Below are 17,281 nucleotides of genomic sequence, written 5' to 3'. Positions count from 1 at the left end.
AACACCGTAAGTAAAAGCTTGAAATGCAAATTTTTTAAGAGTGGACATTCTCAACTGAGACCTTACAGTCTTGTTCAAAACAGCCAGATAGGGCCGCCTGGGTGGCTCAGTCGGTTAGGCATCTGCCTTCAGCTGGGGTCATGATCCTGGAGTCCTGGGATGGAGCCCCCTATGGGGGGGGGTCTGCTTCTCCCTCTGCCCCTGCCCCTGCTCTCTCTCTCTTAAATAAATAAATAAAATCTTAAAAAAAAAAATAAAACCCAGCCTGATAGCAAGCAGATGAGGGCTCTGTATAGTTTTAATTTTTGTGGTCTGGGACATTCTTCAAAACGACAAACCTGGCCCCACTATTGTTGGGATGTTTCTTCTCTGCCTATTGAAAACTTTCTGCCCCTCTTCCGTTTATTTGCAAATATCGAGCTGCTGAGAGTTCTTGTGATTTTTGAGATTCCAAAGTAAATCTTGTCATTTCGTCTGTGGTTTGGGAGAAAGCCTAAGACCACGCAGTCGGCTTGGGGAAAACCTCTTCCCGTGCGCTGGCAAAACCAAGTCCGGGTGTGCGGGCCGCCGGCCCCTACGCCTGTCCTGCAGTTCGTTTAGGGAAAAGCACTGTGAGCCACCCGGCACTTCATTTCACTCCTCTGTCCCTTTAGGAGGAGCGGAACTAATTTTCTTTGCACGGTCCCGAAGTTAGTTCTCTCTCCCCACGCTCATCAGGGAAAGGGACAGGACAGGAATGAGGCGGCCGGTGGCTCGGTCCTGAAATCGGGCTTTCTCAGGCGCATCGGAGGGAGAAAAGTTTCCTTTGTCAAACAAGTGACCACGTGGCGCTATGGCGGTCACCACTAGCAACCCCGTCAGACCGCCGGGAGCGGACTTGGGGGCGCGCCCGCCACCTCCTGAGCCGCCCAAGGGGAGCCCTGAAAAGTCGGAGAGCGGCTGGAACGCAAGAAAGCGATCAAGACGCGAGAGAGGGGCGTGGACGGTGGGGTTCTCGGCAGTGGGCGGGCTCGGGGGGCGGGATTCCGAGCGTGGGGGGCGCGGAAGGTGGGGTTGCCGACAGTGGGCGGGCTCTGGGTTGGGGGGGAGGGTTCCCGGGAGTGGGCGGGTTCGGGGGCGGGGTTCCCGTGGTTAGGCGGACTCGGTGGGCGGGATTCTCGGGGGTCAGGGTGCGGAGGGCGGGGTCCCGGGAGTGCGGGTCGCGGGACTCCCCGGGGCGGGGAGGTTGCGGAGGGCGGGGTACTCGGGGTTGGGGTGCTTGGGGTTCCCGGGGTTGGGCGGGCGCGGAGGGCGGGGTTCCCCGGGTCGAGGTGCGGAGGGCGGAGTTCCCGGGGGTGGGCTGGCCCGGGAGGCAGGGTCCTCGGGGGTGTGGGGGAGGGCGGGGTACCCGGGGGTGCGAGGCGCGGGGCTCCCGGGGGCCGGGAGGTGGCGGAGAGCCCCGGGGTGGGCGGGCTCGGGAGGCAGGGTTGTCGGGGGTGTGGGGGAGGGCGGGGTTCCCGGGGGGTGGTGCGGGCACGGAGGGTGATTCCCGGGGCCGTGGGGCGCGGGGTTCCCGGGGCGGGCGGGCGCGGGGGCGGGGCTCGGGGGCGGAAGGGCGCCGCGCTCGGGGGCGGGGTGGGGGGGTGGGGGCGGGGCTCGCCGGGCGGTGCTCCGGGCTGCGGGGGCGGTGCGGCGCGGGGAGGGGCGCGGGGAGGGGGAGCGGCGGGCAGGCCGGGCATGGCGTCGATGGCGGCGGCGATCGCGGCCTCGCGCTCGGTGGTCATGAGCGGGAACCGGCCTCTGGACGACCGGGAGCGGAAGCGCTTCACCTACTTCTCGTCGCTGAGCCCCATGGCCAGGAAGATCATGCAGGACAAGGAGAAGATCCGCGAGAAGTACGGGCCCGAGTGGGCGCGGCTGCCGCCCGCGCAGCAGGACGAGATCATCGACCGGTGCCTGGTGGGGCCGGGCGCCCCCGCGCCCCGCGCCCCCGGGGACTCGGGAGACTCCGAGGAGCTGGCGCGCTTCCCCGGCCTGCGCGGGCCCACGGGCCAGAAGGTGGTGCGCTTCGGGGACGAGGTAAGTGCGGGCGCGGCCGGCGACTCTCTCACCTCCCCGCGCCCCGAGGCGGCCCGGCCGGGTGGCCCCTGCCCGCGTTTAGTCGCCCCCGCCGCTCGCGGGGGGTAGAGGCTGGGAAGGAGAAGGCTCGGGATGAGAGTGGGCGGGAGGGGCGTCCCAGGGCCGCCGCCGCGGGGCTAGGGGCTCCCCAGAGGGAGTTTGAGAATCGCCGTGAGGAGGAGGTCTTTAAAGACTCTCCATCTAGAGCTGCTCCGCTGGGCCGCGCCGGAGCCAGAGAGTTCCCCTGCCGCTGAAGGCGGCTGCCCTCAAGCGAGGCCGAGCGGGGTGGAAACCGCAAGGGATTTTAAGCCAGCCAAGCCTGAGTTCTAATCCACTCTGCCCCTTAGCTGTACGGCCATGGGTGACTTAACCTCTTAGAGCCTCAGTTTCTCTCCCCGCCCCTCTCCCCCATCCCGGTGTAAACCGGAGATAATACTTCTCACGGCGTGCCTGCCCGGGAAGGCACTCAGAAAATTATATATGTTAATAATAATATTTGTGATGAACTGTATGGGACAAGTGAAATTGTCAAGCAAGATAAAGAGAAGGAAGAGGTGCCTTCCAAGGTTAGGATGTTTCTCTAAGATGTTTTCCACGTGAGCACGATGTGCAGCTTTGGTTTGGGGGTGAGCATGGAGCCCCGTTTTTCCATCAAAAAACTAATGGATGAGTTTAAATGGGCGCCAGCAAGCCTTTGCTACATATAAGGGCATGTCTGGATCTCTGATGTAGACGCGGTGCCCACACTTCTAGAGAGGAGAAATGCTGGAACTATACAAGAAAAAACTCAGGGATGTCCCCTTCTAAGTCACAAAGGTCTGAGTGTTCAGTACTGCTCAGAAACTTGGACTTTTTCTCCTTTTTTGTTTCACTGACACCCATTTGGTGCCATTAGAATCTGGCCTTTCACGCTCAACTTCTATTGTTGAAGGGCAAAGTCAAAAGGAGCAAGAAGTCTACAGATGAAGTATACTGATGAAGGCCGCCCTCCGTTAACCCTGGGAACCTGCAGGAGGGGAGCTGGGCTTGGCGAGTTTTTCCCAGGGTGTTGTGGATTGTGGAAGGGATTCTAGTTAACACTGAGTTTTAAAGCTGATTTTCAGGCTTGGGTGTGCTGAGACATTTATTAATACAGAATGTTTGTGGTCATAAACCCACTTAAATGTGAGGGGTGTGTGAAGGACAGAAGTATACTTATTCTGACAGAATTCAAAGAAAAGTCTCTATTGGACTTTAAACTCTGAAGGCTCTGCTGGGAAAAACAAGGGTGTGGTAAACTGGGGGTGGGGGGGATGAAAATATAGGTTCAAAATGTATTTAAGAGCCAAAGCATTTTCAGTGTGAAAATCCGCATCTGTATAAAGACATTTGCAGTGTTTGTGCTCAGATTTGAGTGATGAAAAAGCAAGCAGCCCCTCTTTGGAAAAGTCATGAGTAAGTAAATGGGAGAGGAAGTAAACCTGTAAGTACTTACAGATGTTGGAGAGGGACTGTCATTTTCCCTTAGCTTGGTGTCCAGCTAAGAATATCCACATGCCTGCTCATCATCAAAAAGCTCTTGCCATATAAGGGCTTGGTATCACTGATAAGGAAGGATGTGGCCAAGTTAATTTTGTACTCAAATTCCTGATCTGGGTGCCAGACTGAGCTGTTTCTGGATGTGTAAGTCAGATGTGATTTAAAAGCAGATGGGCCTCTTCACCTGCGGTACCTGCCTGCCGTTCCAGGAGCAGACCAGCCCTGTTTTTCAGAACTGAACTCAGCTTTCCAAGACGGGCTGAGAGCATGCCTTGGGCTGCCTCTGGCCAACTTTAGCACAGATGGCAGAGGGGCCGAGGGCACTGCATTCGGGGAGAGGTACTTGGGAACGTGGCCCGTGGTCTGTTTCTGCCTGAAGTGGCTGTGTGGTTTAATGGCATGAGGGAGTTTAAAATGCATTGCCCCAGACCTGGCAAGAGGTTGGCACCGGAGTAGTTGGTGATCTCGTGCCTAGGGCTGTTCATGGAGGAGGGCTGGCTCCCGGACACAAGGGGTGATGGGTAAGGGCAGGGTGGGGGTGACCCCCAGCGAGGCTGCTGGGCGGAGTGGCCCAGATAGGTGGCCCAAGTTTGTCCAAAAGGGCCCTAAGCCAGATGGAGTACGGCCCTGTGTCCCTTCCTACGCGATCTGTCTTCTGATGTCCCAGGGGCCTCCACAGCCAATCATGGCATGGAGAATGGGGCCCGCCAGCCTCCCCACCCCCAGCAGCGACAGACAGACAGACCTCTGACGCCTGGGTGCTTCAGGTGAATCAGCTGTCTCTGGAGCCGCTGGCTGATTCTAGAGGACGAGCAGGCGTCAGCCTCTTCTTCAGTACTTCCAAGAAAGACCACCCCGTATCCTGAGTCCTGAGCGCCTTTCCTAAGGCCAGAGTAGGAGGAGCCTGGGCTCTGTAGTCGCTCTTGGGTTTGAGTTTTGGCTCCGCCATCTACTGGCCTTTCGGCTGTGGCTAAATCACAAACCTCTCTGAGCTTCAGTTTTCTGGCCTATGTGAGGGGAATAGCATTAACAGGCTGCTGGTCAAGGGGCGCCTGGGTGGCTCCGTCGTTGGGCGTCTGCCTTCGGCTCAGGTCATGGTCCCAGGGTCCTGGGATCGAGCCCCACATCGGGCTCCCTGCTCGGCGGGAAGCGTGCTTCTCCCTCTCCCACTCCCCCTGCTTGTGTTCCCTCTCTCGCTGTCTCTCTCCCTCTCTCTGTCAAATAAATAAATAAAATCTTTAAAAAAAACCCCAAAAACAAAAAACAGGACACTGGTCGAGATCACATCCATGAGGGGCCTATGGGCTTAAAAGACAGTTGTAGCCGCTCCGGGTTAAGAATGCCATTGACCCTTGAACAACACGGGTTTGAAGTGCACGGGTCCACTTATATGCAGATTTTTGGGGTGAGATATTGTACTGTCGAAGTGTTTTCTCTTCCTTATGATTTTCTTTATAACATTTTCTTTTCTCTCGCTTACTTTATTGTAAGAATACAGTGAATACAGATAACATACAAAATATGTGCTAATTGATTGCTTATCTTACTGGTAAGGCTTCTGGTCGACAGAAAGCTGTCAGTAAAGTTTCTGGGGAGTCAGAAGTGACATGTGGATTTTCAAGTGCACAGGTGTCCCTCACCCCTGTGTCGTTCAGGCGTCCAGTGCGTTATAAGCTGATCTCTTCGTTTCCACTTGCAAAAATCATGATCATGAAATAAATACATTTCTGCTGTTGCTAAGCCTGGAGTTGGCCTATCAGAGTTGTCCACGTGAGAAGGAACTGTGTCCTGGTGGCCTCTGGTGATACGCCTTGGGGCACGTATTTGAAGCTTGGTCTGTTCTGTCCACATTGTGGCCATGATGTGGCCTGTCTCCGGATCAGCAGTCACATCAGCCTCAGATTATGTACCCCCCCCCACCCCTTCAGCTACCCTGAAGGACAAGGACATCACTGTTTCTTTGAATACCCTCTCCCCCATCACCAGTAACATTTTTGTATCCCACATGTTAAGTCAGATCATGAAAATATAGCCTCCAAATGTGACCAGCATCTAGTCGTTCTTATGTGTTAAGGAACAAATAAGTATAAACCTGATTGCGTATTGACGGTCATCGATCTCGGTGGCCAGGAGCGTGGTCAGGGCTCCATTCGCACATCACACTTGCCTCTGGTGGGACCGCTCTGCGCAGACAGGTGCGACATCGTGGCACCAGTGTTCATTTGTACCCTCGCTGTCTGTACAGCCAAAAGATCAAGGCGCAAAGATCAGACCCCCCTTGCTGGGATGAGCAGCCTGGTGCCGAGGGAGACTGGCTTCCTTCGTACCGCGAAGCCACAGGAGGACCTGTCCGTTCTCGGTTTTTACTTCCTGGGCAACCAATTCAGCGAATACCTCTCAAAGCCTGTTACATTAGAAACTAGAGGCCTCCTAGCTTGAGGGCGACCTAGGCTGTCATAATCGTCACCAACTCCTTTAAAAACCACCGCCCCCCCATGAACATATGATCTTTTTCCACTTTCAACACCCCGCCCCCCCCCCCCCCCCCCCCCCCCCCCCCCCGATCATGTCCCCAAGTAACTCCTTTGCAGAGAATCTGGAGCAGCCACTGATGGAATACTTCTCTCTTAGCGAAAGAAGAGGAGCACCTGGGTCCCCAGACCTGGCCTCCATTCCTGGCTGTGCCACCAGCAAGGCGCCACCTGCTCAGGGCGTAGGTCTCCCTCCGTGAAGTGAGTGGCCCACGAGGTTTCTCTGGTATTTGGTATGAACATGAAGGCATGTTTGCAAACAGATGCCTTTAGCGGTCTGACTTTCCCTGCATTCTTCCTTCAGCAGTAAAGGTTTGGAAATGGCCTACTCTCGGAGATGAGAGATTTTCTTTTTTTTTTAATTATTATTAATTTTTTTTTTTTTTTGAGATTTTCATTTTAGAAGGTTTTAGAGATCACGCAGTCTGCTTCTGCTGCTTTCTGTTATCAAATAGGAAAAAAAACAACCCAAAGCTGAATTTTTAGGGATGTGTTGCAGGCCATAAGCAGGTAGCCCCGGAAATTCGGTGTGTTTACTTCTCACGGACCTATGCGTCTCTCCCACCTCCCGTAAAGTAGGTGAAGCTGGGCAGGAAGGAGGTTGCCATGTGCCATATGCCAGCCCCCAGGGACCCTGATCCGGATCTGGCATGCCACAGAACACGGAGTTTTTGGGCCTTGGAGCCAGACAGCTCCGCCTCCTCTTCAACAGCTTAGCATCACCAGCTGCTGTTGGAAGGCGGTGTCCCTCCTCAGGCGCCCTCCCCCTCCTGCAGGGATCTGGGGGCTGGCTGGCTGCCCCCTTGCTCCTCTCTGCCTTCACCTCCTCCTCTGGGGCTGAGCCTCGGCCTCCCTGACTCCCCGACACCCTCTGCGCGGCCTGAAGCCGGCCCTTCCTTCTGCAGGCCTCTGAGGGCCCATGCCTTGGCCCAGCCCCGCTGCCCGTCTGGCTCTTCTGGCTGAAGTGCCTTTCCCTGAGGTGATCTCAGGGTGCTCAGGAGGCTGGGGGGTCAGGATGGAATTTCCCAGCTCAGCAAACCTTGCTAAGCTGCTGCCTCCGCTCAGCGCCCTTGGGGCTGCCTGCAAACCCCCTCCCTTTACCTCTCCCTCCATAGGGCCCACGCTGGCCAGCCTAGACTTTTTTTTTAAGTTTATTATTATTATTTTTTAGTAACCTCTACACCCAACATGAGGCTGGAACTCAATGACCCCATGATCAAGAGTCCCACGCTCTTCCGACTGAGCCAGCCAGGCGCCCCTAGATTTTTTTTTTTTTTTAATATTTTATTTATTTGACACAGAGAGAGAGAGACAGCGACAAAGGGAACACAAGCAGGGGGAGTGGGAGAGGGAGAAGCAGGCTTCCCGCTGAGCAGGGAGCCCGATGCGGGGCTCGATCCCAGGACCCCGGGATCACGACCTGAGCTGAAGGCAGACGCTTAATGACTGAGCCACCCAGGTGCCCCAAGATGTTTGTTTTTTAAAAAGAAACTAATTAAATTGCTATAAGGTATATAACGTAATGTATCTGTATGTTACTGTTAAAAGATCCAAACACTGCAGAAGCAGTATTGTGAAGCAGTTGGTCGTATCTTTCTGGAACTTTTCCTCGAGTGTTAATTCTTCATTAGATTTGAGTTTGGTTGGCTCGATGGTGTCCTGACACAGGACCTGTCACATGTGAGGTCAGTTCTTCCCCTTCCATGGAAGCAGCTTGGCTTTTCCTTTCTTGAGCCCTTGGCAAGAAAATAAGGAGGGAATCTGAGAGTTACTTTCTCAGTATTTTGGATTTGTTTTTTAAGGAAAGTGGAATGTGTAATTATGAGTCCCACCTTCTGTCTGGTAGAGCCCTGCAGTTTTTAGAAAAGATGAGCGGGTTCACGTGGCTTTTTGTGTCCTTGCATCTGGGGTTCTGTGCCCTGGCTCTGGCCAGGAGTTGAGAACATGGCCACGAGCCCAGATCTACTTCCACGGGCCTCGAGGGGGAGGCTGCAGGGCCTCTCCCACAGGCTTCTCCTTTGGGACCAATGGTTCTTTGCCCAGAGTAGCACCCGGCCTGCTACCGCACATCGGGGACGAAGGGTGTTGAACAGGGGAGCCCTGGGAGCTAAGGCCCTCTCCCTGGCTCATCTGTGGGGGGCGATCCCGGGGCTGCCACCAGAATGGGTTTTGGAAAGAAGTTTAATGATTTAGTCACTGTCACGCAGGGAGGGATGGGGCAGAGCTGAGAAGCATGTTGGCAGATCTGGGGCCCTTTCGTTGACGAGAGTCACTTTCACACTCTTAAGCAAGAGATTCCCTGAGTACCAGAGGAAAAAATCCATTTTTCAAAAAAAAAACCAAATGAAGGCCAGGTCTGTTTAAACGTCCTACTCGTTTTCTGTTTGTTTCGGTAGAAGTCTCTTCCACCTTTCCCTCTGCTCCTGTTAGTGATGGCTTCCGCCGTGGCCTTGGGGGCCAGGGCTCCTGAATTTGTATTCACGGTGGAACCTGCCCACTAGTTCAGTCCTAGCTGTTTTTCTCTTGTTGGTGTGCAGTTTTGTCCTTGCATTTATGGAAACCCTCTTATCTCAGCAGAGTTAAATATATTACAAGTCAGAGAGAGAAGCATCGATTCCATAAATACATAAATAAAAGTCCCTAAAAAGAAGCAGTTGGTAAAAAAATAAAAAGGCATATTTTAATCATTCTTCTTCCTCACTTCCCCGCTTTATGTTTTAGTAAACTTTGTTTTTTAGAGCATTTTTAGGTTAATAGCAAAACAGAGCAGAAAGTACAGAGATTTCTTGTATACTCCCTGTCCCCCAACACACCCCGCCTCCCCCGCTGCACCCCACCCCCCACAGTGGTGTATCTGTTATAGTGGATGAAACTACATTGGCACATCAGCCTCACCCAGAGTCCAAGGTCTGCATTAGGGTTCCCTCTTGGTATGCGCATTCAGTGGGTCTGGACAAATGCATAGTGATACGTATCCACCATTAGAATAGTTCACTGCCCTAAAAATCCTCTGTGCTCTGCCTCTTCATCCCTCCCAGCCCCCACCCCGGCAACCGCTGACCTACGTACCGTCTCCACAGTTGAGCCTTTTCCAGGATGCCATGTAGTTGGAGCTATGGAGTGTGTGGCCTTTTCAGACTGGCTTCCGTCAGTTCGTAGTATGCACTCTTCTATGTCTTTTCAGGGCTCGATGGCTCTTTCTAGCGCTGAATCATACTCCATTGTCTGTGTCTCCCATCGTTTATTTATCCGTTCACCTGCTGAAGGACATCTCTGTTGCTTCTAAGTCTTGGCAGTTACGAGTGAAGCTGCTGTAAACGTCAGGTTTTTGGGTGGATGTAAGTTTTCAACTCGTTTGGTTAAGTACCAAGGTATGGGATTGCCTCACCTGTTCTTACCGCGCCACCGCATCTTCAAGGTGGAGACTAACTCCAGACACCTCCCCAGAAAGAATGTGCTCCGTGCCGGGTGGGCCGGGGAGTCCAGGCCACTTGACGTCACTAGAGGGTCAGACAGTCAGCAACATAGGGGCCTTGCTGTCCCCTTCCCCATCTGAGCCTGGTTTCTCTTACTTACAGTATTCACAATTTAAATTTCTTAGCTTTTCTTTTTTTTTTTAAAGATTTTATTTATTTGAGAGAGAGAGAGAGAGAGAGAGAGAGAGAGCACTAGCCAGGGGGAGGGGGAGGGCAGAGGCAGAGGGAGAAGCAGACTCCTTGCTGAGCAGGGAGCCCGACGTGGGGCTCGATCCCAGGACCCTGGGATCACGAACTGAGCTGAAGGCAGATGCTTCACCATCTGAGCCCCCTAGGCGCCCCTTAAATTTCTGACCTTTAAGTCAAGATGCCACCATCTGTCAACTGGAAAGTCCTGTAATTTATGGACTCAGGAGTACGGTGACGACTTACGGTTCTGATGAGCACCTTGCAGTGTTCCAGGAACCTGACACTGCTTCTGAATTACTCACATCTGTGGCCGGGAGCGCTCCATGGTTGGGATCCCAACTGTTGTCAGCACTGAAATTTAGCAAACCGCACACTGTATTCCGACATTCTGAGGACGTTGTGACCCTAGCAGGTAAGAGTGTTGACTGTTTATGGTCGCATATTTATTGTAGTTCGGCAGCAATGTTATTAGAAATGCAGTTACAGCTGTCTTGTATGTAATCTTTGAATGGTGGGAGGAGTAAAGAAATAAACATTTTGGGGCGCCTGGGTGGCTCCTTCGGTTAAGCGTCTGCCTTCGGCTCAGGTCATGATCCCAGGGTCCTGGGACCGAGCCCCACATCGGGCTCCCTGCTCAGCGGGGAGCCTGCTTCTCCCTCTCCCTCTGCCTCGCCTCACTGCTCGTTCTCTCTCTTTCACAAATAAAGATCTTGAAAAAAAAAAAAGAAACGGTTTTAAATGTGATTCTCCTTATGCTGGAGCCTTGCAGCCTATTAGGAGACTGCAAATCCGCCTTGGCGGGTTATGCTAATGCACAGAGCCGTGATCTTGCCCGCTCCAAAGTAGAGTGGGGGAGAGTTGGCCCCGAAAACCTGGGGCTTCTCGTGAGGCAGCCTGAATGCTGGGTTGCTTTCATAGGAGTCCCTGTTTGGGGGTCGACGGGAGCCACTAGCCGTATTGACCGAGGGCGCCTCTGCACGGGGGGTGGACCGGGCAGGCAGAGGTGGGTCCGCGGGCGCAGGCAGCCCCGGTGTGGCCGTGTGGCCCCGTGCTCACTGCGTGCAGAGGGAGGGGGGTCTGGTGTCATGTGAGGGGCTGAACTAGGGAAGCTGCCCAGAGGAAGGGCTACATCAGAATCAGCCAGGGGGCTGTTGGTGTTGTAAAGCTAGGTCCGCTGGGGCCCCCGGATTCTGCCTATTCCCACCGCAGCCTGGGCGTTGCCCACGTACAGCCCGGCCTGGAACAGCTCGGGTACGGGCCCTCCCAAGAGAGCCTGGAGCCTGGTGTCCGGAACGGTGCCTGCGTGAACCCCGGACCAGTAAGCGCCCGGGAAGGGGCCGTTCCCGTTGAATACCTGAGACAGGTGTGCCCCAGAGAGGGCATCCACGGGGTAGGTGCGGTTTGTTCAGGCCAGGTGGCGGGCGGGCCCGCAGCCTTCAGAGAGGCCCGGAGTGTAGGCTGGACTTCCCACACGCTGCAGGGTCTCCCAGGGAAGTGCCTTAAATGTTGGCTGCTAGTGGCCTGGCTTTGGGTGGTGGGAGGTCAGAGGTCACCTCAGAAAGTCCATGCCTCTGGGTTGGCTTCTTTTCTGGGGCAGACCTGTGGGGGACCTACGGGGCAGACAGTGCTGTCCCCGGGGGCTCTCGGTCCCCACTTGAGACGCAACCAAAAAATTCACGGCCGGGCCTTGAAAGCGGACAGAAAGTTATAAAAGGATAAATGCTCAGTAGTCTCCAATCCAGTTCATGAAGAGGGAAGGTTAGTATTTGTTAAATTTCACCATCTTTGAAATCAGTTTGAAGTCCAGAGTTTCTCACTTTAGAATAGCTTTGGAAGAGTCGTGACTGGTATAGAGGAACCGTATGTAACCCATTATAGAGGAAGTTGCTCGTAACTAAATAATTTCAAAAGCAAAATGACCGAAATCACTTTAAAATTTAATTGCAACATTTACATGTAATGCTGAATGTGGTGAATTTCGGTGTGTTCGATACTGGTCGCAGCCCTGGGTGTGTTGGTAACTGTTGAACATCTGGTTCCGGGGAGTGAGGCGAGCAGCCCTGACGTGGAGCACTAGCTGATTGCCTAGGGGAGTGTGGCGGGCAGGTCCAGGTTCTCAGAAAAACCGAGTGGCAAACCCCTACCTCCACACGTGCCCAGCTTCCCCCACTGTCAGCATCGACCCCCAGAGTGGGACCTTTGGTACAGGGGATGAACCCGACATTGACACATGGGTATTGCCCAAGGTCCATGGCTGACCTTGGGGTTTACTCTTGATGTTGTACGTTCTGTGGGTTTTGAGAAAAGTGTCCATCACTACAGGAGGGTACAGAGTATTTTCATTGTCCTAAAATCCTCTGTGCTCTGCCCTCCCTTCAACTCTGGCAACTGCTGATCTTTGTACAGTCTCTATAATTTGGCCTTTTCCAGAATGTCGCACAGTTGGGCTCATGCGGTATGTTGCCTTTTCAGATTCCTTTATTGTGGGAAAATATATGTAACATAACATGTACCATTCTAACCATTCTTCTTTTTTTTTTTAAGAGATTTTATACAGAGAGACACAGCGAGAGAGGGAACACAAGCAGGGGGAGCGGGAGAGGGAGAAGCAGGCTTCCCGAGGAGCAGGGAGCCCGATGCGGGACTCGATCCCAGGACCCTGGGATCATGACCTGAGCCGAAGGCAGACGCTTAAGGACTGAGCCACCCAGGTGCCCCCCATTCTAACCATTCTTAAGTAGACATCTGGTACATTCCCACCGCTGTGCAGCCATTACCATTGTCCGTTTCTAGAACTTTTCTATCACCTCAGCCAGAAACTCTGAATCCATTACACAGTAACTTCCCATTTCTCCCTCCCTGGTAAGCTCTATTCTGCTTTCTGTCTCCATGAATTTGCCTTGGTCTAGGCACCTTGGATGAGTGGAATCACATAATATTTGCCCGTCCGTGGCTGGCGTATTCATTTAGCACGATGTCCTCAAGGTTCATTCTGGTTGTAGCTGCTGTCAGAATTCCCTTCCTTTTGAAGGCTGAGTAGGAGTCCGTTGTATGGATTTGCCACCTTTTGTTTATTCATCTGTTGATGGATGCCAGGGTCATTTTCACGTCTGTTCCAGTGCCGGCTTTCACTTCATGTGGCTGCAGGTCCAGGAGTGGAATTTCTGGATCAAATGGCAATTCTGTGTTTAATTTTTTTTGAGAAACTGCCACCCTGTTTCCCGCATTCCCACCAGCAGTGCAGGAGGGCTCCAGGGGCTCTGATTTCCCCACATCCCTGCATAATAATAATTATCCTTGTGGGTATGGAGTGTATTACTTTTGTTCTTAAGACAATGTGTGTGTGTGTGTTTTAAAGATTTTATTTATTTTGTTTGGGCGGGGGAGAGGCAGAGGGAGAGGGAGAGAGAGAATCTCAAGCAGATTCCGGGCTCAACGCATAGCCCCATGCGGGACTTGATCTCACGACCCTGAGATCATGATCTGAGCCAAAACCAAGAGTCTTAACCAACTGAGCCACCCAGATGCCCCTAATACAATGTGTTTTAGTTGTGCTTATGTGACTTAATTTCTAACAATGGCTGTGTTTAACAGCAGGTTCAAAAAATGCCTAAACATTTCACGGTCTGCTTCCGAGAGTTGGTGCGAGCCCGATGCAGCACCCCACTGGCTGCAGCCTCCCCAAAAGTACAAATTTCTGGGCTCCCAGAGATCTGAGAACACTTGGGCATCTGTTCTTTACCAAACAGTAAAGTAAATGCTGGAGATTTTGTGCGAATATGCATTCTGGTACTAGGGGCAGAGAACAGACGTTCTTTTTTTTTTTTTAAGTACTTTTTCTGCTAGGAGGTGAACATATCTGTGTTGGGTGAGCATTTTCCAGCAAGAGGGAGTCAGGGCGTCCGGGATGTTAGAGGAAAGAAGACATGGTGCCTGTCCACCCTGGAGTCCTGGGAGCCAGGGAAGAGCAGAGCCTCCCCCATGCTGCACTGGCCTCTGATGATTTCCAGGGACTGTGTGTCCTGTGACTCTGCTTTTTGTCCTGCTCTGTTGGGATCTAGTGACTTCTAGGCTTCTTTCTGTGCTGGGCTCCAGAGAACAAATAATTTCCAGAGAGGCGCAGCATTGTCTCTGGTAGAGACGTCCCTTATGGAGAGGAGTTTGACTGGGAGGACTCTGGGCCGAATCAGAGCCCACTCCCTGACATCCTGTGGTCTCAGTAGCAGATGTGTTTTGGAGCCTCGACAGTTTCAGATCGTGGGCACCAGGACGGCAGGTGGGGGAGCCTTTCAGGCCACCCTACAGAGAGCAGATGTGAGCATCCACAAGCGTGTGCCTGGCCACGTTTCGGTTGCCTGCTGGCCATTGTGGGAGAAGGAGAAAGAACACTGTGTGTGTACCCTCTGCCACTTCGCAGTTCTGGGTTCTGGTCCCATTTTGCCTCCAGCTGCCTGGGGAGCCTGTTCCCAACGCTGGGGTGTGCGGCCGCGGCTGACATCAGCGCTCCAATAACATTTTTGCTTGGCATGTTTATTTTTGTTAAGCGTTCTATTATTTTTTATGAGCTCAGAATTGCAGAAATCTAAGGAATTTGCCCCTTGACTGAGTTTCTTGCTGGAGCAAACAAAAGACTATTGACTTGACACCAAGTTGGGGAGAAATCACAGTGTGACCCTCTCTCTGTCGGCGACCCCCTTGGAATGTTAGCGACTGTGGGTTGCCACCGCTTGTGACGTGCCCCAGGCTCTGTCTCTGGTCCTCCGGGTCTCACACTCATTTTCCTTGCAAAGCCAAAAGCCTTAATTTAATTTTTGCCGATTTCAGCCGTATAACTAATATTTAAGGACAGATCACATCACGTGATAAGGGGATCCAGCTCCAGTCTGCCGTGGCCACTGGGTCTCCCCCTCCCCTGTCTCCACCTGCCCAGTTAATCTCCACACACCTCTTCTGCCCACTGAGGTGGCCACTGGGCTGTCCCATGTCTGGATAGAAGGAGCACAGGGACGCCTGGGTGGCTCAGTCGGTTAAGGTCATGATCTCAGGGTCCTCGGCTCGAGCCCCGTGTCGGGCTCCCTGTTCAGTGGGGAGTCTGCTTCTCCCTCTCCCTCTGCTTCTCCCCCTGCTTGTGTGCATGCGTGCTCTCTCTCTTCAATAAATTAATAAAATATTTTTTTGTTTCTTTTTTTTTAAGACTTTATTTATTTATTTGACAGAGACAGCAAGAGAGGGAACACAAGCAAGGGGAGTGGGAGAGGGAGAAACAGGCTTCCCACTAAGCAGGGAGCCGGATGTGAGGCTCCAGCCCAGGACCCTGGGATCATGACCTGCGCCGAAGGCAGACGCTTAACGACTGAGCCACCCAGGCGCCCCAATAAAATCTTTTTTAAGAGAGCACATTTGCCAGTTGATTTCCCTTTACTTTTTCCCCACAGACCCAAATCTAGAATAAATGATACATATATGTCATTAGGCTCTCTCACTTTCCCCATGTGAAAACAAAGTCCTTCTTGTTTTATGATTCTGAGAAGGAACTTAGAGGGCCCTGAGCTCGTAGAGTTTTAGAGGCTCTCAGGTCATTTAGCCCGGCGCTCTGCCCCCGCACCCCCCAGCACACACACAGCCTGGACGGGACCCAGGAGCCCTTACAGCTGAGGCTGGGCCTCCCTCTCGTCACAAGGGCTCCTTCGCTCACATTCCTCCAGGCAGCCCGCTTCCATTTTTGGAGGGACAGAGATTGTAAATTGAGAAGTACCTTGGGTTTAGCTGGAATTCCGAACGGGAGGGCGATGGCCCACATTCCCTCTCGTTTGTAGGGTTTCCCAGCAGCCAGGAGCAAAGGGGCCAAGGCAGGCAAGTTCAAAGGCTAGGGTGGGGCCTGCGCGGGCTCCGAGAGCCAGCCTTCTGCAGCCCCGGGTGCCTCACAGAGGAGGGCAGAGCCTGATCCCTGCCTCTGGGGCCGGGGAGCACCTCTGAGGGGAGGACCTCCCTGCCCCGGGCTGCTTTGTGGAAGGACCGTCTCAGTTCAAAATACCTTATCCCCTGTTCAGTCTGTGTCGCCCAGTATGTGGCAACTGTGGGTTCAGAAAATATCCCCAGTACAAGCGAGGCACAGCTGAGAGACATTCGCTGGCACAGGGCGACGGCGGGGGGCTCGGAGGGGGTAGCCAGGAGGAGGCGATTTTCCCCGTCATCGTTCAGGCCGGTGAGCAGAACATAGCGGAGCGCGGTCAGATGCCCGCTTACCACTGAAGGGCTCTTCCCATCACGTTCTGGTGGCGAGGGTGGGCGCGATGTTAGGGCTCTCGCTCTAAGTGGGCACTAGCATTAAATGGCCTGTTCTTCAGTGACTTCACCAGCAGCACCTTTCAGATCTCGGGGGGGGGGGGCTCAGCTGCCTTGGCGTTGGCTGGAGGATCACTGCCTGACATTCTCTTCGTTCCTTCACTTAACCGTCACCACAACCCTGCAAGGGAAGCACGATTCTCCTCTTACAGATCAGGGAAACTGAGGCTTGGAGGGTTGTGTCCTCTTCCCATGATGGCCTCACGTGCAGTCGCTGGTAGAGCTGAGGCCCGGGCCTGGAAAGCCCCTTTCCCTTTCTGCTCACATCCCTGCCATCGAGTCCCCGCAGGGCCTCCCACACGGTCACTGAGCGTCCTTCCAGCTGGAATGTCTCCGCTGGAAAGGTGAGGGCGAAGCCAGACTGAGGAGGTCAGCACATTCTACGTGGAGCAAGCATCAGGCTGCTCCGAGCCAGGAGCCGGGATGAGTTCTAAGTTCAGGTTTCCCCGTGGCCTTGGGTGGATGTTTGCATGGGGTATGTTTGGGTTTGGGTTTCACATTTATTCTTGAATTTTTATTTCAGGACATAACTTGGCAAGATGAGCACTCTGCCCCTTTCTCCTGGGAAACAAGGGTAAGTTGGATTAAATTTAGATTTGTTTGTCCTTTTAAAAAGGAATTGCATGGTTCTTTTTCTTGCAGCACTTGATGGACTTCTGAGTTTACTTCTGAGTTTACTGTCATCACCATCATCATCATCGATTATTATTATTGCTGGAGTTGCATAACAATATCAAGCTTGACTGATTTTAATTCATTTCCCTTAGCCTCCGTAGTTGCAAAGGTGCAGAAGGACCAAAAGGCAGGTGTCTGTCACCCAAGGAAAAGAAGGAAAAAGACCACAATTCTAGAACATTTCATGCTGTCGGAGGGCTCTTCCCATAATAGGGGTGATGAAGACAGCAGTGTGCCTGGAATAGGGCTTCGACTTGAGGTCAGATTAGGGCTTTGAAGGGCCAAGCCTTGCACTTGGTTTTCCCTTGAGCCCACATCACTCGTCCCAGCAGAAGTGGGCATCCAGGGGGCCTGCGGGGACGGTGGGTCCGAGTGAGGGCAGAGCAGTGAGGGGGTCTGCAAGACACCTGAGACGCCCTCACATGGGGGCCTTTGTCTTTTTTTTTTTTT

General features: G+C 53.3%; 1 protein-coding gene across 2 annotated transcripts in view; it reads left to right on the top strand.

The window, feature by feature from the left end:
* Positions 1–1,698: 1,698 nt before the first annotated feature.
* CUNH1orf198 (chromosome unknown C1orf198 homolog) overlaps positions 1,699–17,281 on the top strand; it is a 33,483-nt gene continuing 17,900 nt past the window's right edge. For both annotated transcript variants that reach the window (XR_004302516.1, XM_032430336.1), the window contains exons 1-2: positions 1,699–2,058; positions 16,680–16,730. Coding sequence is in view for 1 of the 2 variants with exons in the window: in XM_032430336.1 (XP_032286227.1) it covers positions 1,717–2,058; positions 16,680–16,730 (393 nt within the window). In the remaining variant the exon portion in view is untranslated. The remainder of the gene's footprint in view (positions 2,059–16,679; positions 16,731–17,281) is intronic.

This window comes from Phoca vitulina, unplaced genomic scaffold (assembly GCF_004348235.1).
Source record: "Phoca vitulina isolate PV1807 unplaced genomic scaffold, GSC_HSeal_1.0 scaffold43, whole genome shotgun sequence".
Classification (NCBI taxonomy): Eukaryota; Metazoa; Chordata; class Mammalia; order Carnivora; family Phocidae; genus Phoca; species Phoca vitulina.
This window is presented reverse-complemented; position numbering and strand designations above follow the sequence as displayed.